Below are 21,668 nucleotides of genomic sequence, written 5' to 3' on the forward strand. Positions count from 1 at the left end.
AATATTTAATATTCAAATATTGCTTTAAATATATATTTCTGGTCACCAGAGAATTCCTACGCTTTGCATAGTACCCAATCACCTGTTATCACTGCATTCTTTTTTTTGTAGTGAATCACTCTACTGTACTCAGAAAGCTGTATTGAGAAGTCATAAAGAATTTCTGTTTAAAATGTCTGTAAAATACCCGTATCTTTTTCGTATTCATGGTTCTCCCCTGGAATATTAGGTTTGTTTGGTGAATTAGGGAACAAATAGATAGTAAAGTTTGAAAAGATGTATATATCAACCCAAAATGAAAAGTTGAAACTATCCAAGAAGTGAAAGGGACTGGGTCAGGATAGGCTGAATGACCTTTTGCTAGTTATTGAAAATGAAATTTCTGTTTAGTTGATAGATTGGATTAAGGTTTTTGAATCAGAGTTTAGTACCTGGCTGTTACTTAGATTTGTTTGAACCTGTGACTTGTTTTTTTTTTTTTCTCCTCCCCCTTAGTTTGCTATCCTTGATTTCACAATGACAAGAAAACCACAAAATAGATGATGCAGTATTTTTAAAACCAGAGACTTATGTTCCATTTATTTCATTTTTAATGGTGTCTTAATAGTTATTTTTTGCAAATGGCTAGGGAATGCATCTTAGAGTGGAGTTGTGTTGGTGTTGGTAAGGTATGATCATTAATGATCTTTTTAAATTGGCCATCATATTTTAGCTGAATTCCAAACATTTTACTAGGAGTTTGCATGAGTGGATGTAAAAGAAACAAAAGTTCACAACCTCCAAAATTTTGATTGTGGCATTAAACTTGGAATTATTAGAATGTATGGAGTTCTCACTCACTATTTTTTCAGGCTGAAAAAATAGATGCCTATTTTGTTTACATTCGTAAATTGGTGTTAATCTTGCCCCTTTTTTCTTTGGGTAGAGGGAAATTATCTAAATTTGTTTTGAACCTTTAAAAGAAGAAGGGAGCTTCAGGTATTGATTCTATAAAAACCAAGTGTCTAATTGTAGAACGATGAAGTGATTCCATTGTTCAAATTCTTTAGGTGGAATGTGTTTGATTTTATGCCCTTGATCTTCCAAATGATTGTATAAATGGCAATACTACTACTAAGAGTCAGCGTAGTACATGTAATGATTTGAATTAATACAGATTTCTATTTTAAAGGTTAAATCGAGAATCTTCTTGTAGCGTTTTATTTGTATTGTGTTAGGATATTTATTCTCTACTCATTTATAGTAACTCATTTTGTCTTTATTGCTTAGTGTACAGGATAAAGCCTAGGTTTTGACTTGGTTTTCTGCCTTTGGAATCCTGTCTCTGCGTTTTTAATATTTGGCCTTAGTTATTTAATCTTTTTAGATCTTAGTTTGCAGTACCCATTTTGCGGGGCTGTTGTGAAGATTTATAGAGAGAAGATACAACGGGTTTGGCTCTTATTTCAGGTTCTCAGTGAACAATGTACTCAGGCTGTAACTCTACTTTTGGTTCTTGCGCTGTTCAGAATCAGTGAATAAAGTATTAAGCTTCCATTTCCTTCCTTTATGCTTTGTCTCTTTTTTTGAGCATAAATTGTAAAAAGGGAAAAAGAAACTGAAAGAAAGAAAAGAAACCCTGGAACAATTCTATGGTTATTTTGAAAAACAGTCTCGCTGGTGAGAATTTAACAAAGGGACTTTTTTATTATTGAGTGAAAATATGATCTTGGTTGATATTAAGTGCTGTTGTTACTGAGATGATCACATAATACCATCAGCTGTATAAAATTTGGATTCACAAGTTTTTGGACAAGAGTCGTGATACTGGCATCACTTAGTAGTCATAATTTGTACTATAAATCTTCATTCACTTAACATTTATTCAGCAGGAGAAATACCTGACCTCGAGAAAAAAAAAAAAAAGCCTGTGTTCTAACCTTGGGGGTATGTTTGTTACGTAAGACCTGTTTGTCAACATAGTCATTTGTTAATATTCCTGACCAGGAATTTTGACGTGACATTTGTAGAATTCCTGTTGAAATTATAACGTGAGAAATTTCAAAATCCACAGTGTAAAACTCTAGATTAGAGTAATAAAGGAAAAGCTGTAGCCACAATTATTGTGAACTGCAAAATACTTAACAGTTATTACTTTGTCAAAATTTCAAAGCTGGTAAGCCAAAGGGTAATTGAAAAAAATAATAGTAGTTCATTTCTAGATCAGAAACTTAAATTACGAAAAGAACTGTATTTGAAATTATATCATTTTTCTGTATTTGAAGATATATCGTTTATATTTTCTTCACACTCATTAGTCAAGATGTTAAGAAATAGTGAAAATGGGCAAAATCTAGGGAAATTAAGATCTCTAAAAACAAAAATCTGTCTCAAGATTATTGATTCACCAAAATAAAGTACATTCTGTGAATTTTAATTTGTTTTTCTTGTATCATTTTTCGGTATTGCAAGTTAAGTTGTGGACCATTGGGCTGATTGTTTTCCTAGATGTGGGTCAAATCGCTTGTCTTATTGATATTACTGGTTTTCAGAACATTTAAACATTGAGTGTTTAAAAACATGAACTCAAAGTTCTTGTTACTAAAACTAAATAAATTTATTAAAGCTTTTCAAATTTATATCAAACTGTTGAAAAACTGAAATATTTCAAGTTAACATCCATAAATTTCCCATCATAAGAGCTTGCTTCAAAATTACCTTTGTCTTGTACAACAAACCTGGGAAATCCGTTCATTACTCATAAATGTTCAATATAATGGTAGGAGATGATTCTACCAGTATATTATATGGCCCTCAAAAGTATTTAAAAACATTAAAATACATTGATTTGGTCTACCAATATGTATTTAGTTATCCTACCTTTGTGATGCTGGTCTTTGACTCCTGGTAAGTATAGGATGGAACTTTGTCAATTGAGAAATTGCTGCTTTTTTTTTTTTTCCCCACTTTTACTTATTGTACATTTTACTGTTTATAAATGATTTATATTATAGTTCTGTTTTTCTTTATCAGTCACGGTTTTATCACATTTGGCAATAATCACTGATAAACTTCTGGAAATCTTCAAAAATAATTTGCAATGTCTGAAACCTTCCTTTTTAAATTAAGGCTGCAAGGTGTGACTGTTGTAAATCTCAAGGAACTCTTAAAGAGCGAGTTCAGTGGCGTGGGGAAATGAAGCACTTCTGTGATCAACACTGCTTACTGCGCTTCTACTGTCAGCAAAATGAGCCCAACATGACAACTCAGAAAGGACCTGAAAACTTGCATTATGGTATGTAATAATTTAGGTGATAACTTGAAAACCCTGTAAATCAGTCTTTACGTAGTTCTGAATCCAAAACACTGATAATGAATAGTTGATTTTGGAGATCGCTTAATAGCAACTTAAATTCCGTAGATTCTCTGGGTTGAAGTACCCTGGTATGTTGTTTTTATAAATGTATTGCTTTTTGTTTTATTGTCTTTTTGAAATTTCATGCTAATTGAGAAAACAAGGTGTAGTTGATAGTGAGGAGAAGCTAAACAGCATTATAACACAGATTTTAAAAAAGAATAGACATCTACCTATGGTGTCATTTGCAATTTTAAATGCAAATTATTTTTAGCAAATCGAATTGCTAGGGAGTAGGTTGGGAGGAACAACAAAAACCCTTTAGAAGCTGTAATTTTTAAAAATATATATATATCTTTTAAGATATAAATCTAAGAATGTATAATAGTATTTCCCCAAAAGCAGTGTATACTTTCAGAGGGGACAAAAGGAAAAAAGGATTAATTTAATTTCATTTATTTACCTGTATATTTCTATACTTTATACATATTTGAAATTCTTCCCTTAAATGTCTAAAATATTTTCTTTAGTCACATTTTAAATTAGTGAAATTTAATGAGAAATAGGGATTTAGAAAATTCTGAAGAAAGAGTATTTGTCTTATTTTAAATTTTTTATGTTTTTTAGATCAGGGTTGTCAGACGTCTCGAACCAAAATGACAGTAAGTATTGGTGACATGGAGTGCTAAATTGTGATTTTTTTTAATACGGGGTAAAAAATAATTAGGCCAATTTAATGTGATCATAACAGTAATTTTTTTTTTTTTTTTTTTTTGGCTTAACTGAGACAGTGGAGTATTCAGCTGAATTATATTAATACCAGAGACTGTCATACATGCTAAGGAATATAAAAGATAATTAATTATAGCCTCTCGTCACAATGGGGCAATAGACATAAGTGATATTTGAGTTGACGGATGTTTCCATAATAGATGCATCTTTAAGACAATGGCAATAGTGTGTTTGAAATGACTGTATTTGTTCTGAAAGATACGAAGAAGCTGACTGTAAACAGTTGAGTAGAAGATTATCAGATAGGCATGAAAAATAGGAGAATAATAAAGTGCTAAACACATGCGTATTTGGCAGAACTACTTACTAGAGCCAAGCTTGAAGGGGATCTTTGGTCGAATAATGGAAAATGAGGCTGAAGAAATAGGCTGAGGCAGATGAGTAATGGCTTTATGCATTTATCTTTCAAGTAGAGATCTGAAGATACATGTTGGTGACTAGAATTTTTTGAGTTTAAAAATTTGGGAAATACACAAAGTGTCCTGGATTTTTTTCCTCCTATTTATTTTTCTTTTGGTGTAATATATCAAATTCTACTTCTGTTAGCATTGTAAGAGTTTTATAGGTTGATGCTACTAATGACTACTAAAGATAAGAGGCAATGCTTTTGCCACTCTCTGGAGAGTGGTAGGGCACTGCCTGGCCTTGGCATGCTGCATCTTACAGCTGTCACCAGCGGTGGATCCTGGTGTTTCTCGCATCCTTATCCGAGGGAAGCTCTTTAGGAGTCATTTATCGGCAATAAAGTCTCTGGGCTAGTTCTTGTTATGTTACAAAAGAACAGATCAGTGGTTCCTAGTGCTGACTACTCATTAGAATCACCTGGCAGATTTTCAAAACCTTCCAGTGCCTAGGCTCCAACCCCAAAATTCTGTATTTTAAAAAAGTTCTGGCTGGGCACAGGGACTCACGCCTGTAATCCCTGCAACAAGGGAAGTGGATCACCTGAGGTCAGAAGTTCAAGACCAGCCTGGCCAAGATAATGAAACTCCATCTCTACTAAAAATACAAAAAGTTAGCCAGGCGTGGTGGCGTGCACCTGTAATCCCAGCTACTCAGGAAGCTGAGGCAGGAGAATTGCTTGAACCTGGGAGGCAGAAGGCAGAGGTTGCAGTGAGCCAAGATTGTGCCACTGCACTCCAGCCTGGGTAATAAGAGTGAAACTCCATCTCCATTAAAAAAAAAAAAAGAAAGAAAAGTTCTTCAGGATTCTAATATGTAACCAGAAGTGAGAAACACTGATATAGATGAAAATTGGTATTTTTACATTCATTCTATTCAGTGTTTGTTTTTGATGTTAATAGTTGGACAGAATCCTAGAAAAGTAAGAATACCTTTTCCTTGCTTTCTCTATCCATACGCCCCCTTATGGAAATAATTTAAAATCAGATAATTTTGGAAGTATGTAAAGTATTCACTTGAATTATCTGATTTTAATACCAGAGACTTTCATCCATGCTGAGGATATGAAAGATGAGTATTCCCTATTATATACTTAATTTATAAGGCAAGTCCTCAACCTTGTTTCAAAGGTGTGTGCTTTTGACCAGAAACCCTTTCTATTAGCATGATATTAAATATTTTTCTTCTCCTACAGGACTTGAACCAAACTATATGATGGAGGGATAGAGGAAGCATTATTGATAGGGAAGGATAAGTAAGGCTGCCATTGCAGCTGTTGCCTTTTGTCATATAAAGTCCTCTCCCATCTTTTCTTCTTTGTAAGCTTTTGGAATCTTCTAATTTTCCACCCGTAAACTTCAAAGGATAGGAGCTTAGCTGTTTAATTTTGGGCAAGTTACTTCCCTGTTCTTTGTGTAAGTTTATTTGAAAAATCAAGATGAATGTAGTACCTACCTCATGATGAATACTAAACCATGGTATAGCTGTTTTGTTCCAGACTTCGTAGAGGAAGTATGTATAGTGAAGAACGTAAACTTTGACATCAGATGAATCTTACTTGAATCCTGATTTCAGAACTTTTAGCTCAGTGCCTCTTGCCAGGTTGTGTCACTTCTGAGTCTCAGTTTCCTCATATGTAAAATGGGAGTGATAAAAAGTCCTACCTTTTGTGGTGTTAGGAGTGTGCAATAAGATTTGGTGCTTTTCATACTCCCTGGCATCTAGCAAATACTCCGCAGATGGTGGCTTTTGTCATTATAATTTTTGTTCTTTTGGGTCCTACTTCATCGTACACAAATAACTGGATCCTGCCTATTGACTAAAAAGTAAAAAACATTCTAAAAAACAAGTTTGGTTCCAGTGTAGATTTTCACCAAGTGGCATAGTTTATTGACATAGAGTAGTATTTGCAGAATGGCAAGGAGTGCAACATTGAGCAATCCCAGGACGTCTGTGACTTTAGATCCTCTCTTTTGGGATGTAGAGTATTTTCCAGTTGAGACCAAACTTTCCTAGTGCCTGGTATGTAACAGATACTGTTTGCTAAGTTATTCTCTCCATTATACGATGGTGGAAATGGAGGCATAAGAGATCGAGTGACTTGCCTGAGGTCACACAGCAGTAGCTTTAAGTATAGTTGACCCTTGAACAACATGGATTTGAACTGCATTTGTCCATTTCCACGTGGCTTTTTTGTTTTTTTTTTCCTAACCAAACTTGGATGGAAAATAAAGGATTTGCGAGGCAAATTTGAGGGCAGACTTTTCATGTGGGTGAGTTCTATAAAGGCTGACTGGGAGTTGTGTATGCACAGATTCTGGTATGAAGAGTAGGGGCAGGGGCTTTGGTGGATGGTGGTGGTCCTAGAACCAGTCCTCCACCTATGCTGAGAGGTAATTGTGCAGTCAGTCCTCATTCATGGATTTCAAATTTGCCTACCCACCAATAGGCTATTGATAACTGCTGGGAAAATGTTTGATCAAACTGAAAAGGTGTTACAGAAATTCTAAAGAACAATGTTAAAAACACAGTGTGCATCACACAGCAAATGAGCATAGGTTTTGGCAACATGAAGGAAGGTGATACCAGAATGGAATTCTGTCTTGGGAAAAATTGTCAATAAAACAGAAAAATGGCCCTATGCTTGAGCACAGTCTCAAGTTTAAGCACTACTGAGAACATGCCTTGAGATGCAAAAGGATCTGAGGTTAAAAGCTAAGCTGCCAGGGCTGACACAATTTTTGAAGCCAGTTTGAGTAAGAAAATCACTGACAACTGTCAGCAAGGCACAAGAGCCAGTTCTACAACCTCGGTTTTCGTGCGGCACACCAAGGTTGAGAGGTCAGACCACACGGTGCAGTGTCTCATCACACATCCTGCAGCTCCATCCACAGTGAAATTTCGTTAATGTTTGTTTTGTTTTTGCTTTGTTCTTGAGACAAATTCTAACTCTGTCACCCAGGCTAGAGTGCAGTGGGATGATCTTGGCTCACTGCAACCTCCGCCTCCCAGGGTCAAGCGATTCTCCTGCCTCAGCCTCTAGAGTAGCTGGGACTAGAGGTGGGCACCACCATGTCTGGCTAGTTATTTATTTATTTCTATTTTTTGGGTATATTTAGTAGAGACGGGGTTTCACTGTGTTGGCCAGGCTGGTCTCAAGCTCTTGACCTTAGGTGATCCGCCTGTCTCGGCTTCCCAAAGTTCTGGGCTTACACATGTGAGCCAATGCACCCGGCCAGCTTTTGTAAAACTTTGACTGCTTAATTTTTGTTTAATATTTTTTAGGACTTTATTTGCATAAAGGTAAACAGTATGTGTTCAGTGTTGTTTATGTGATCACTGTACAATATATGTGTGGCGTACTGTACAGTGTGCATGTGCTGTGTGAGTGATGTACAGTGTGTGTGTGCTGTATTTGTACTGTGTTTATCTCACTAGTGTATTACACAAAAATGCTCTAATGAAATACTGTCTTATTATTAAAAAAATACTGTATGAAGTATCTTTAACAAAATTATGTATTGATCAGTTGATGAAAACATTGTGATCGGAGGCTCACAGGAACCTAATCTTGTATTTCCCATTGAAGCAGCAGTTCAGTAGTCATTGGGGCAACTGTATAGAACACAACTGTTCTGAATTATGTACCTACATTTTCTCCGTATCAATAGGTGATGTGGAGAGTACCTTACCTTTACTCCCTTATGCTCTTATCTTCCGCTTATTTCAGATTTTATTTATGTGGGGTTTTGTTTTGTTTGCAATGCAAATAATGCTACGGTGAACTTAGTGCAAAATATCTTAGAGACTGCATCTGTAGAATAGGTTTCAGAAATTGCCATTGCGGGGCCACAGGAAATATACAACTTAAAGTTTGAGGATATCTTTGGTAATTGTTTTCGTTTTTCTTTTCAAATTTATGATCATATTTAATGCCATTTATCCAGCAGAGGGAGCTAGAGTATCAGAGAGCCATAATAACTGTAAGGTCTTCTTTTTCTGAAATAAATTTAAAAGTGCCTAAGTGTTTTCGTAGTTGAGGTTTGCAATCTTGATTTTGTACTTAAAAGTTCGATTGTCTTTATGTATTTTTCTAAAATCGTTCTGATGGTATCCTTTGAAGGTGATATAAATCTATAGAATGAATAATTGCTACTACTTTGCTAGTAGTTAGAGTAGATTCATATTGATCCTTATAGATTAAGAGTATAGTGAACATAGTGATAATAGCATAATTTGGTTATCCTCTTCTGCTTTTGTGTGTTCCCTTCTTAGTACCGAAAATCCTTCATTGACACCAGGAAGTACTGAAAATTAGACATAAAAATAAAAATGTTTCTCTTTGCTTTTTCATAGGGTTCAGCACCACCCCCTTCTCCAACACCTAACAAAGAGATGAAGAACAAAGCAGTTCTTTGCAAACCTTTAACAATGACAAAAGCTACTTACTGTAAACCTCACATGCAGACCAAATCTTGTCAGACAGGTAACGTAGGACAATGTGACTTACATACTTCCCCATACCTTCATCTTTACATGCTTTTCTTGAATGGAACAGCCTCCAGGATAGATTCATTTGGTCAATTTGTCATTTTCTGTTGATTTTGCTTATCTAATTTTACATATTACCTGGAGAATACAGTATCTCATTTTAAATCATTATGATCAATCTCTGATAAAGGCCTAGAATACAAATTATGTCAAAGTGAAAAAATACTTTATCAAAAATTTCCTCTTTACCTGTGATTCGTAATGGTAACAATTCTGTTTCCTTCCTGTCAGAATGAGATGAAATTATTCAAATATGTATTTTTTATCAAATTCACAGTGTTATCTGTATTCTAATTATTTGATTAAATAAGCCTTTGGGGAGGTTGTTGAGGAGAGTATGGTAGGGTATCTGGAACTATATAGTGTTTTTAAAGGATGTTATCTTTCTTAAAAAAAAAAATCCCTAAATTCTATTTGTATTTTCTGTAAGTTAGAACAGCTGCTGCTTTCTTTTTAAGTTACCTAACTTGTAAAAACTGGGAATTTAGAGAAAAAGAAAAGGTACTGAGGTAGTTAAATTTTTCTTGATCAAATTATTTTAACATTAAGCACCTGTATATAAGTGTTAGTTAACGTTGCTCCTTAAATATGTTTTGTGTTTTTAGATGATACTTGGAAGACAGAATATGTTCCAGTGCCTATCCCTGTGCCTGTGTATATCCCAGTTCCTATGCACATGTACAGTCAGAATATTCCTGTTCCTACTACAGTTCCTGTTCCTGTAAGTCACATTTTAAGTTCTTTTTCATTTTGAGATTGAGCAGGCACAGTTGGGAAAACAATGTACAGTTGACTCTTGAACGAAAAGAGTTTGAACTCCATGCATCCACATATGTGGATGATTTTTTTTTTCCCAATAAATATGGGCGGCCCTCTATATTGGCAGGTTCCACATCCGTGACCAAACACGGACTGAAAATACAGTATTCTGCCTGTAATCCCAGCACTTTGGAAGGCTAAGGTAGGCGTATCTTCAGCCCAGGAGTTCAAGACCAGCCTGGGCGGCATGGTGAAACCCTGTCACTACTAAAAATACAAAAATTAGCCAGGCATGGTGGCATATACTGTAGTCCCAGCTACTTGGGAGGCTGAGGTAGGAAGATTGCTTGAGCTTGGGAGATGGAGGCTGCAGTGAGCTGTGATTGCACCATGGCACTGCAGCCTGGGCTACGGAGCAAGTCCTTGTCTCAAAAAAAAAAAATTATTTGAGGATGTGAAATCTGTATGGAAGGCTGACTGTAGGGGTGTGGGACTTGAGTCTGCATAGACTTTGGTATCCATCCACAGGTGATCCTGGAACCAATCCCCTAGAATACTGAGGATAACTGTAGTTGTAGTTACTAGTTTAATGAAGCTAATAAAACCATCTTTACCTTTCTTCAATAGTTAACTTAGATTTGGTTGTATCTCTGTTGTCATGATTGATTGCTTTGTGTGTAACTATGTATATATTCATCCTCACGAGTAACATTTTGCAGATGTCTGCGCCTGCTCTGTGCATATTGAGTTTTATATTTGGGTTCATTTTCAAAATAATTATTTGTGGGCCATGTTCAGTGGCTCACGCCTGTAATCCCAGCACGTTGGGAGGCCAACATGGGCAGATCACCTGAGGTCAGGAGTTCGAGACCAGCCTGGCCAACATGGTGAAACCCTGTCTCTACCAAAAATACAAAATTAGTCGGGCGTGGTGGCGCACACCTGTAATCCCAGCTACTGGGAGGCTGAGGCAGGAGAATCACTTGAACCCAGGAAGCGGAGGGTGCAGTGAACTGAGATAGTGCCATTGCACTCTAGGCTGGGCAACAAGAGCGAAATTCTGTCTCAAAAAAAAAAAGAAGAAGAAGTATTTGTGAAGTCATAAGGTTTAGAGCTGAAACGTAGAATTCCATATAAAATATTATTTGATCCCAAATCACTTGCAGTACTTAGAACACTACTGTGTCAGGGCTTGGCTGTTACAGTTCCCTGGGGGACAGAAATTCTTTTTCTTTAATTTGTATTCCGAAAAGTAGATGTTTGTATTCTAGGCTTTCTTGTCACAGTTAACATCTTAGTTGTGTATGTGTTCTTTTCAAAGCTTTTATCCAGTGTGATATTATAAAGTAGATCATGTGTCAGAGTAATTTTTAATTTGGAAAAATACCTTTTAATGTTTAGTAAACCTAACTCACAGTGATTTGGTTAATTAGGTGCCAGTTCCTGTTTTTCTGCCTGCTCCATTGGACAGCAGTGAGAAGATTCCCGCAGCAATCGAGGAGCTAAAGAGCAAGGTTTCTTCAGATCCTCTCGATACAGAGTTGCTTACAATGACGGATATGATGAGTGAAGACGAGGGGAAAACAGAGACTGCCAACATCAACAGTGAGCTGCACTAATTTATACCTGGCGAATAAGTGTTACCATTGGTTATTTATAAGTATTGTTCCATTGGTTATTTATAAATATTGTTACCATTGGTTATTTATAAGTATTGTTACATTACTTTCCAGGGCATATAATTTTGTTTCAATTTATGTAGGGGTGAGGAAAGCATTGTAACAAAAATATATTTTATATTAAGAGATCTACACTATATTTAGCCAGGTGCCCTCAGACAGATATCCGAAGCAGGAATTTGGTCTTTGGTCTCTGTTTTAAGCAGGATTTGACTTGTAAAATCCACTCAGAGTTACTCTTGTTTTTAATGGAGTAGTGCAGATACAAAACTATAATAACTTGTAGTAGACTCTAATAGTAATCAGAACTCTTCTTTTGTAATAGTTATCCCTAGTTTTTTGTTTTTTGTTTTTTTTTGAGATGGACTCTTGCTCTGTTGCCCAGGGTGGAGTGCGGTAGCACGATTCCGGGCTCACTGAGATCTCTGCCTCCTGGGTTCAAGCTATTCTTCTGCCTCAGCCTCCTGAGTAGCTGGAATTAACGAGGCACGTGCCACCACGCCCAGCTAATTTAGATTTTTTTTAGTAGGGACCGGGCTTCACCATGTTGGCCAGGCTGATCGCAAACTCCTGACCTCAGGTGATCTGCCTGCCCACAAAGTGCTGGGATTACAGGTTGGAGCTACCACACTCAGCCCCTAGTTTTCTTTTATTGCTTATACTGATAAAATAATTTGCATTATCAAAACCAGAGTTTATCTTAACCTCTGTTAGGGCAGTGCTTGCGCTACATGGTATATAACATGATGAGTGTGTTGTGGATGGTTCTAAGTTGCTTAGAATATTTATTTTCCACCCTTAACCCTCTCTTGATACCCAGAGTCCTAGTTCACCCTTGAGCTGATTCTTACCCTACCCTGGAGGACAATCAAAATACTGTAATTTTCTCTGGATTTAATAATGAGACAGTGTTTTTGAAGCACTGTGGTAAGAAGTTGTGAAATTAATTTAGTGGGTTGCAACCAGTGTTTTTGTTTAATGAAAGAAAAACTAAGTGGAGCAGGGTAAAAAAAATGACAATGTGAATCCCTCCTAGAAAGGGTAAGTATTATTTTGTGAAACCAGTGTGTATACAGATGTCTTTCTGTTCCCTGCCATCACCTTGCAGTATGTGCTGGATAAAATGCATTTCTTACCATGACTATAACACAAAAACACTTGAAAGCAATTGATCGAACCATTAAAAGGCAGTTGTTAATAAGCATATATTGGACGACTTGAGAAACCTAGGTCAAAATTCAAAGAGTATTGAAAACTACAGTTGTCTACCCTCATTAGTTTATTTTTGACAAAAAGTTGCTTTTAGAAATACTTTACTTGTTGAAGTTGTTTTACTATCAAAGCGTACCTATTAGCTTTTGAAGGGAGTCTTCCTAATAGGATTGAAAGTTTTCATGTGCTTGTGACTAATTATAATTATGAGGTTTATAGTGGTTTACATTTTGAGATGGTTATATATATAATATGCCCTTTTGTGACATTAAATATATTTTTTAATATTGCATTTAAAATTAAATGCCTTGCTTTTGCCAGATTAAATACAGATACCGTTGGGGTTTTCTGTTTTGATTCCTAATGATAGTATGGATTGATTTCAGGTGTAATGATTGAAACAGATATAATTGGTTCAGATCTGCTGAAGAACTCTGACCCAGAGACACAGTCCAGCATGCCTGATGTACCATACGAACCAGATCTGGACATCGAAATAGATTTTCCCAGAGGTACTCAAAACCTTCATGACTATGGGCTTGAGTTGTGGAGTCAACTGTGGTTATGATAATTTACCATTTGATGTTTGTGTCATTGCCTTTAACAGTGTTCATATTTTTTTGTTGTTGTTATTTTTTTAAACTCACCTTAACAGTTAACTTCATTTTTTTTTTTTTTTTTTTTTTTGAAAAAACCCACCTTACCAGTTAACTTCTGGAATGAGATCACTTGAACCCAGGAGTTCAAGACCAGCCTGGGCAATGTGGTGAAATGCCATCTCTACTAAAAAATACAAAAATTAGCCAGGATGGTGGTGCATGCCTGTAATCCCAGCTGCTTGGGAGGCTGAGGCAGGAGGACTGCTTGAGTCCAGGAAGTAGAGGTTGCAGTGAGCTAAGATTGTGCTGCTGCACTCCAGAATGAGACCCTGTCTCAAAAAAAAAAAACCTCTAGAAGTAATTCATTATAGAAAGTTTAAAGAAGTGTTTGTGTCCTTTTTAATTTAAAAAAATTGTTAGCGTCTAGGTGCGATGGCTTATGCCTGTAATCCCAGCACTTTGGGAGGCCGAGGTGGGTGGATCACCTGAGGTCAGGAGTTTGAGACCAGCCTGGCCAACGTGGTGAAACCCCGTCTCTTCTGAAAATAGAAAAATTAGCTGGGTGTGGTGGCGAGCACCTGTAATCCCAGCTACTTGGGAGGCTGAGGCAGAATTGCTTGAACCTGGGAGGTGGAGGCTGCAGTGAGCCAAGACTGCGCCGTTGCACTCCAACCAGGGCAACAAGAGCAAAACTCTGTCTCAAAAAAGTATATATATAAAATATATATATATATTGTGTATATATATAGCATTTTTTAAAGATCCCTTTGAAAATTAAGTTCACCTTCAAAGGAAAAATTATTTTCAAGTCTTTTGTAAAATAGGCATGTCACTTTTCATTATTTTCTTTCTTTCTTTTTTTTTTTTGAGACAGAGTCTCGCTTTGTTGCCCAGGCTGGAGTGCAGTGGCGCGATCTCAGCTCACTGCAAGCTCCGCCTCCCGGGCTCACGCCATTCTCCTGCCTCAGCCTCCCGAGTAGCTGGGACTACAGGTGCCTGCCACCATGCCCGGCTAATTTTTTGTATTTTTAGTAGAGACGGGGGTTTCACTGTGTTAGCCAGGATGGTCTCAGTCTCCTGACCTTGTGATCCGCTCGCCTCAGCCTCCCAAAGTGCTGGGATTATAGGCGTGAGCCACCGGGCCCGGCCTCATTATTTTCCTAATCCATGGATGGCTAATGAGCACACTGAGTAGAATGTGAAACGTTGGTTTTTGTAAAAAAAACATTTAATAGATTGAATCAGATTTGTACCGATACTATTTAGATCTTATAATTGGATTCCAGACTGTAGTAATTTTTCTGATATCATACATTTTCATGAAAATTCTGTGTTGATACTCATTTTATATATATTTTTAGGAGTTTGAACAGGGTTTGTCAGAACTTACAAACCACGTTAGATACAATGAGTCATTTACTCCCCAGCCCAGCCCCGATTGTCCCCATGTAAGAGTGCTGGTTTACATCCTGTGGTTATTTGCTGGCTGTGTTTATATAACATAACCTTGTGCTATTTCGTTTAAAATAAAGTTCTGATTTGGTTGTCAGCTGCTGAGGAGCTTGATATGGAGAATGAATTTTTATTACCACCTGTTTTTGGTGAAGAATATGAGGAACAGCCCAGACCTCGATCTAAAAAAAAGGTACATTCACTTATAGCCTATATAACAGAATCTCTCTATAGGCAAACAGGGATACAGTGTGCCTGAGAATGTGGGAACATATTTTGTTTTCTAGGTTGGAAAATCATTTAAGAGGTAATCTATTTTTAAGTAATAAAAATATCTCAGGTTTAGTTGATACCTCAACTAAACTTTCTTGATGCAGGGTCAAAATAGAAAACAGTTGCTAAAGTAATAAGTTCAATTCTTTCACAAAAATTCACACTGTTTTCTAGAAAGGGAGCTGTTTTTTTCCATCATTATTTCTGATGAGATTATCAGCGGGGTTGAAGTATACAGTTTATTATTTCTGGTGTCTTTTAGGCATACACACATGGAAAGACATGCTGGACAGTTTGATCGTTCAGTAGACCAGATCTACATGCGTGAACAACTGTAATTGTTAGAGTATTCTGCCAACTTTCTGGGTTTCTGACTTCCAACATAAAGCAGGTTTTAAAAATACCTTCAGAAAGATAGCTTTCACAAATTGTCTCCAAAAGAAAGAACAGAAAACCTGAAAAGGGAGAGAATACTTGCAGTAGAATGATGGTGGACTTCTCGTTGACACCAGACACAACAATTAACTCAAAATGAGCCATATACCTAAATGTAAGAGCTAAAAACATAAAACTCTTAGAAGAAAACATAGGCCTAAATCTTAATGGCCTTATGTTAGGCAGTTTGTTTGGTAAGATACCGAAAGCACAGGGAAGAAAAGGAAAAATAAAAAAATAAACTGGACTACGTCAAAATTAAAAACTTTTGCATTGCGAACAATGCCATCAGGAAAGTGAAAAGGGGGCCAGGCACAGTGGCACCTGTAATCCCAGCACTTTGGAAGGCTGAGGCGGGAAGATTGCTGGAGCCCAGGAGTTTGAGAGCAGCCTGGGCAACACAGTGAGACTTCTAAAAATTAGCCAGGCATGGTGGCACGTGCCTGCAGTCCCAGCTACTCAGGAGGAGGATCCAGGCTGCAGTGAGCTATGATCGTGCCATTGCGCTCCAGCTTGGGCAACAGAGCAAGACTTCACCTCCAAACAGAACTCCAGCATGGATACTTACCTGGCAGGAGAGATACCGTGATTACAGAACTCTAACATGGATGACAGAGCAAGGCCCTGTCTTAAAAAACAAAAATAAAACAATAAAATAAAATAAAAAGTGAAAAGTAGTTAAGTGTCACTCTCTATAAGGTGGAATTGTTGAAAAGTTCTTCAGTTTCTCTCTTACAGTAATATTTAGATTAGTTTATTAATTGTCTTATATTTATTTTCTCTTCATTGGTGACTCTCACCACAGAATTTAATATGATTTTGTTGCACAAAGTGATTTATGTCGAAACATCACATTTCCTGAAATATTAACTAACTATTGTCAGATTCAGGAATACCAGTCAGTTCAAAGCAAATACCTGTATTTCATTTTTTTCTTTTCTAATTTCATGACAGATTAAACAAATAACTATATTTTTATTACAGATTAAAGAAGTAACTATATTTGCAATTGCAGATGATCCTTGCACAGTGCAGTGGTTGGGCTCTGATCCCCCCTGCACAGTCACAAATTTGTGTATAAGTTTTGACTCCCTAAAATGTTAAGTACTAGTAGCCTACTCTTCACTGAGCGCCCCCTGCACAGTCAAAAAGTCATGTGTTACTTTTGACTCCCTAAAAAGTTAACTACTAGTAGCCAACTGTTGAAGCCTTGCTGATAACAGTTGATTAACGCATATTTTATATGTTACATACTGTATATTCATAATAAAGTTAGCTAGAGAAAATGTTATCAAGAGAATCATGGGAGAGAAAATATATTTACGATTCATTAGGTGGAAGTAGATGGTCCTCATTGTCTTCATGTTGAGCAGGCTGAGGAGGAAGAGGAGAGGTTGATCTTCTGTCTCAGGTGGCACGGTTGGAAGAGATAGGAGGAGGTAGGAGAGGCATGCACACAGAAAAACTTACTTGTCCAAGTGGACCCCTGCAGTTCAAACCCATGTTGTTCAAGGGTCGATTGTAATTTGCCTTTGTTGAGAGAAGGCTTGTATAAAGTAATGAAATAATGTAGGCTTTAAAAAAGATGTTATGGTGTTTTTTACTAATAGGGAGCCAAGAGAAAGGCTGTATCAGGATACCAGTCTCATGATGATAGTTCTGACAATTCAGAATGCAGCTTTCCTTTCAAATACACGTATGGCGTAAATGCATGGAAACACTGGGTCAAAACTAGGCAACTGGATGAAGATCTTCTGGTATTAGATGAGTTAAAATCTTGTAAGTGTTTTAATTTTGTTTCTCCTAAGTCCTATTTAAAATCAAGATTTCTGTTGTGGAGTACCTTTAAATTTAAAAAACATAAATGTAACTTAAAATACCTGTAAGAATGCATTTTATTTTTCTTCAGAGCTCTTACAAAGAATGTCAGAAAGTTCTTAACCTTAATAAGACAGTAAATAATAACAATTACTGATTTTTATTTTATGTATTTTTAGCTAAATCAGTAAAGTTAAAAGAGGATCTACTCTCACACACCACAGCTGAGCTTAACTATGGGTTAGCTCATTTTGTCAATGAGATCCGACGGCCAAATGGAGAGAATTATGCACCTGACAGCATCTATTACCTTTGCCTTGGAATACAGGAGGTTAGTAATTTGATGGCTGCTTTCAAGTATAACATTAATAAGAAAAGTTGTGGTAGTTCTTGTTCCTGTAGCATTATGGAACCTTTATTGACTTACCAAGAAAGACAAAGAAAAATTTAGTCTATTTGGAAATATTATGATATTATAAAGGATTAGCTACTTTGTGTTTCTTCTGTAATGGAATATATATGTTCCTAAAAACCTTCAAGTTCTCCAAAACTTTGTACCAAAACCAAAAAGAATTTATGGGAAAAATAGGGTATGGACAGATCACTCAAAACTTCAGCATCTTTTCTAGCACATCTACAAAGTTGTGTATTTGCCACCATTTATATATAAATGATAATCAGGATGAGATTCTTTCCTTACCGTTGCAGATAAATGAATTCACATTATAAGGCATGATATGTAGCAGATCTGGCTGTAGATCCCTGTTGATCTACAGGTAAACAGAAAAATGTCCCGACTCTGTAAATAGGTCTGTTTTACTGTGTGCTGCTCATGTGTGTCTGTCTTGCTAAACGGTATAACTACTCGTTAATTCTTTGGCTATTTCATAAGAAGAGATCATTCTTTAGGGGTAAAGATAAACTTCATCCACATGTCTATGAATTTGTTTTCTACAGTAAACATGGAGATCAACTTTAAATAATGACCTCTAGTTCTGAACAAATCCTACAGATTTGTGCCCAGAAGTCAGAAAGAATCTCCAACTTAACATCCTATGTATTTTGAAATATGGTAGATGACAGGGAAGATCTTTTCAGAGTTTTGTTTGTAGGCCTAAAAGTTCATTTTATTCTGCTAACAGGTGTTAGATAATGAAGTAAATCACTGAAAAAAACTAGAATTGTCTTAATTTGTGTTTTATTTACTTTTTCTTTAGGATAGAAATTTGCTTAAGATTCTGTAAGTGGTGGTGCATGGCTGTAATTCACTATATTTGAGGACCATCACATATCTTGCAGTAGCAACCTAAAAGATACGTGAATAGGTGTACTTTTTTATCGTTTTATAGGTTTACATGTACTTTGAGCCTCATGCTTAGATGATAATATAGGTCCACCATTCCACAAACCTCTGAAAACCAGAATTTTTTTCATGAAAACACACTCAACAGTAAAACCTAACCTAAGGGATTGTGAAGCTATTGTTTTCTTTATTACTCTTGGTGTGAATACTCATCTATAGAACATTCACCATAGAACTTACTGTAGGATTGTTAATGTTTCTAAGCGAGTACAGAGTGTTTACCCACACCACTGTAGGAATGTTAATGTATTACAATTATGTGCATGCCCTGTTTCCCCTGTGAAATGCAGACAGTTATGAATTCCAAACATGTGACTCCAGTGGTTCTGGCTGAGGGATTGAAGACCATGTGTGTCTTTTCCCTCCTCCTCTTTTATTATACCTAGGTGGGAGGGGAGAGTGGGAATAGCGTTTATACTGTACCAGGCATAGATGAAATTGTCTTAGTCCTCGAGTTTCAGAACAATTTTATTACATATAAATCCTCTTAAAAACAAAGGGAAGCTAGGTCTTACTTTTCTTTCTTGTACATACTGTCCACATAGTAGGCACTCATTGAGTTGGATGATTGTGACTTTTTACACAGTAAACCTCTAGATCCCATTTTCTACTGCTTTTGAATGTGTGTGTATATTTGTTTATGGTGGTGAAACTTTTTTAAGGAGAACGTTTATATTTTAGAAATAATTCTGTTATCTAGATCAACTGGTTTTAAAGTGCCGTAGAGAGCACTAGGGTCGTGCCAGATTAACTCAGCAGGAAGAGAGAGGTTGAGTCCTAGGTTCCTCTTGTTTTAATTGATTCCTGCTTTTTGGGGGCTGTGTTTTGGGTTATGTGTGGAATTTTATTTAGAAGAAGTTTCTGGTAGAACAAGGCTTGAAAACATATTTAGATAATACAACTTTTAAAATCAATAGAAACAACAAAATACCTAGTTCCTCTCCCTAAAGACATGCTTTTTGCTCTTTTTAGCTATTTCCCCTGGCATTACTTGCATATAGAAATATAATTGATTTTTATATATTCATCAGTTCACTATTCTAGTAGGTGGTCTTGTATTTTTTAAATATATCTTAGAATTTTCTATATGCATAATCATGTCACCTAGGAATAAGGACAGTTTTACCTCTTTCTGATCTTTCTTTGCTTTGCTTTACTGCATTGCTTAAAACCTTCCCCCATTTGTCTCTCCTGCCACCCAAACCCTAGTCCTAGTACAGTGTTTAATGGAATTAGTGATAGCAGAAACTCTTGCCTAGTTCCTGATAATAGAGGAAAGTATTTTGTCTTTGACCATTAAGTTCAGTGCACCCTTTAGGGTGTTTTTTTTTTGTTTTTTTTTTTTTTTTTTGGGTAACTTCCTGTTACCAAGTTGAGGAGCTTTTTTCTTCCATTCTTATTTGACCAAGGATTTTTTTAACTTTTTATTTTGTTGATGAGTTTTTTTTTTTTTAATTATGAATGCTTATTGAATTTTGTCAACTCCCTTTTCTGCATCTATTAAGATACGGATTTTTCCTCTCCTATTAATAATGGTATGAATTTAAATTAATTTTCAGACATTAAACCAGCCTAGCATTCTTGGGATAGACTCCAATTGGATAATGTTATCTTTTTTATATATTGCCAGATTAGATGTGCAAATATATTGATGATTTTTGCAGAGGTTCATGATAAGTAGTTCAAAGTTTTGTTTTTTAACGATAATTCTTATTTATAAAGAACATTGTTCTACGTACAACAACAAAAACTCAGAAAAAAAAAGTGATCAGAATATTATTTCTCACAAATAAGGCAACTAATGCCCTGGTATCTCAAAATCCTTTACAAAAAGGAGATAGCTTCCTAAGATCTAGTCAAGGGGTTTTGGTATATTACTTTGTTTTTTCTTTTATGTTACTTTGTTTTTCTTTTCATCTGCTTCCATCTTAAGCCTAATTTAATTTCTTCAGCTGTAAGAGCTCCAACTTGCTTATTCTTTGCTTACTTAACTTTTTGTTTGATGCTGGCCACATGAATTTTAGTTTCAGTAGAAGCTTTCTTAGGTTTCACATCGGGTTTTCCGTAGATGGAATTAAAGTTTTGCTTTTTTGCTCGTCTCTTACCGAGGGCTTCCGCTTGTTTAGCCTTTATTGCTTCCATTTTCTGCCACTGCTTCTGATTCACCTTCGAAAAGTTTTCACCACTAGCCAGTTCGTTATCAATCTGACTTTCTGGCTGTGGTGGTGGGAATGGTGTATATTCTTTCTTAACTTTTTTTTTCTTTGGTTCCTTGCATTTATTCATAGTTGTATGTTTGAATTGTGGCAAAAATCTCTCCCGGCTTTTGATTGGAATTCAGAATCTTTTGCCAACTCTTTTAATCATTAAGGTTTTAATATTATAAATAGGATACATATTCTTCATAGTATATAGGACTACTTTTCAAACCTTTTATTTTTTTGAGATGGAGTCTCGCTCTGTCACTAGTCTGGAGTGTAGTGGTGCAATTTTGGCTCACTGCAACCTCCGCCTCCCGGGTTCAAGCAGTTCCTCTGCCTCAGTCCCAAGTTGCTGGGACTACAGGTGCCCGCCACCACGCCTGGCTAATTTTTTGTATTTTAGTAGAAACGAGGTTTCACCGCGTTGACCAGGATGGTCTCGATCTCCCGACCTCGTGATCCACCTGTCTCGGCCCCCTAAGTGCTGGGATTGCAGGCGTGAGCCACCGCGCCTGTCCAGTCTCAAACCTCTTTTTTAAGCCACTAAAAGGTTCAGTGACTGAAACTATGTTTCCCTCCTTTCTAATGGAGCAAGTTCATTAAGAGTTCTTCAGTGTTGATCCTTTGACACCAGTGAGCCATTGTCTTTTTACAAATCTCTTTATTTCTTACTAACTAACCTGTTTTAATGATGTTACATGCAGCATCATCTGGAAGAGTTCGTACTGCCTGTTCAAATGAAACACTCCTTGCTAACTGTTTTAGATCTCTGGTCCCAGTGATGATATGTGAATCAAA

At 36.5% G+C, this 21,668-nt stretch overlaps 1 protein-coding gene across 8 annotated transcripts in view; it reads left to right on the plus strand.

The window, feature by feature from the left end:
- Positions 1 to 21,668, plus strand: part of ZMYM2 (zinc finger MYM-type containing 2) — a 128,938-nt gene that overhangs the window by 89,463 nt on the left and 17,807 nt on the right. For all 8 annotated transcript variants that reach the window (XR_002726044.2, XM_023190605.1, XM_023190602.1 and 5 more), the window contains 9 exons: positions 3,109 to 3,274; positions 3,962 to 3,996; positions 8,885 to 9,014; positions 9,685 to 9,800; positions 11,272 to 11,443; positions 13,116 to 13,241; positions 14,879 to 14,973; positions 17,099 to 17,267; positions 17,486 to 17,637. Coding sequence is in view for 7 of the 8 variants with exons in the window: in XM_023190605.1 (XP_023046373.1) it covers positions 3,109 to 3,274; positions 3,962 to 3,996; positions 8,885 to 9,014; positions 9,685 to 9,800; positions 11,272 to 11,443; positions 13,116 to 13,241; positions 14,879 to 14,973; positions 17,099 to 17,267; positions 17,486 to 17,637 (1,161 nt within the window). In the remaining variant the exon portion in view is untranslated. The remainder of the gene's footprint in view (positions 1 to 3,108; positions 3,275 to 3,961; positions 3,997 to 8,884; positions 9,015 to 9,684; positions 9,801 to 11,271; positions 11,444 to 13,115; positions 13,242 to 14,878; positions 14,974 to 17,098; positions 17,268 to 17,485; positions 17,638 to 21,668) is intronic.

Source organism: Piliocolobus tephrosceles, chromosome X (genome assembly GCF_002776525.5).
Source record: "Piliocolobus tephrosceles isolate RC106 chromosome X, ASM277652v3, whole genome shotgun sequence".
NCBI classification, from domain to species: domain Eukaryota; kingdom Metazoa; phylum Chordata; class Mammalia; order Primates; family Cercopithecidae; genus Piliocolobus; species Piliocolobus tephrosceles.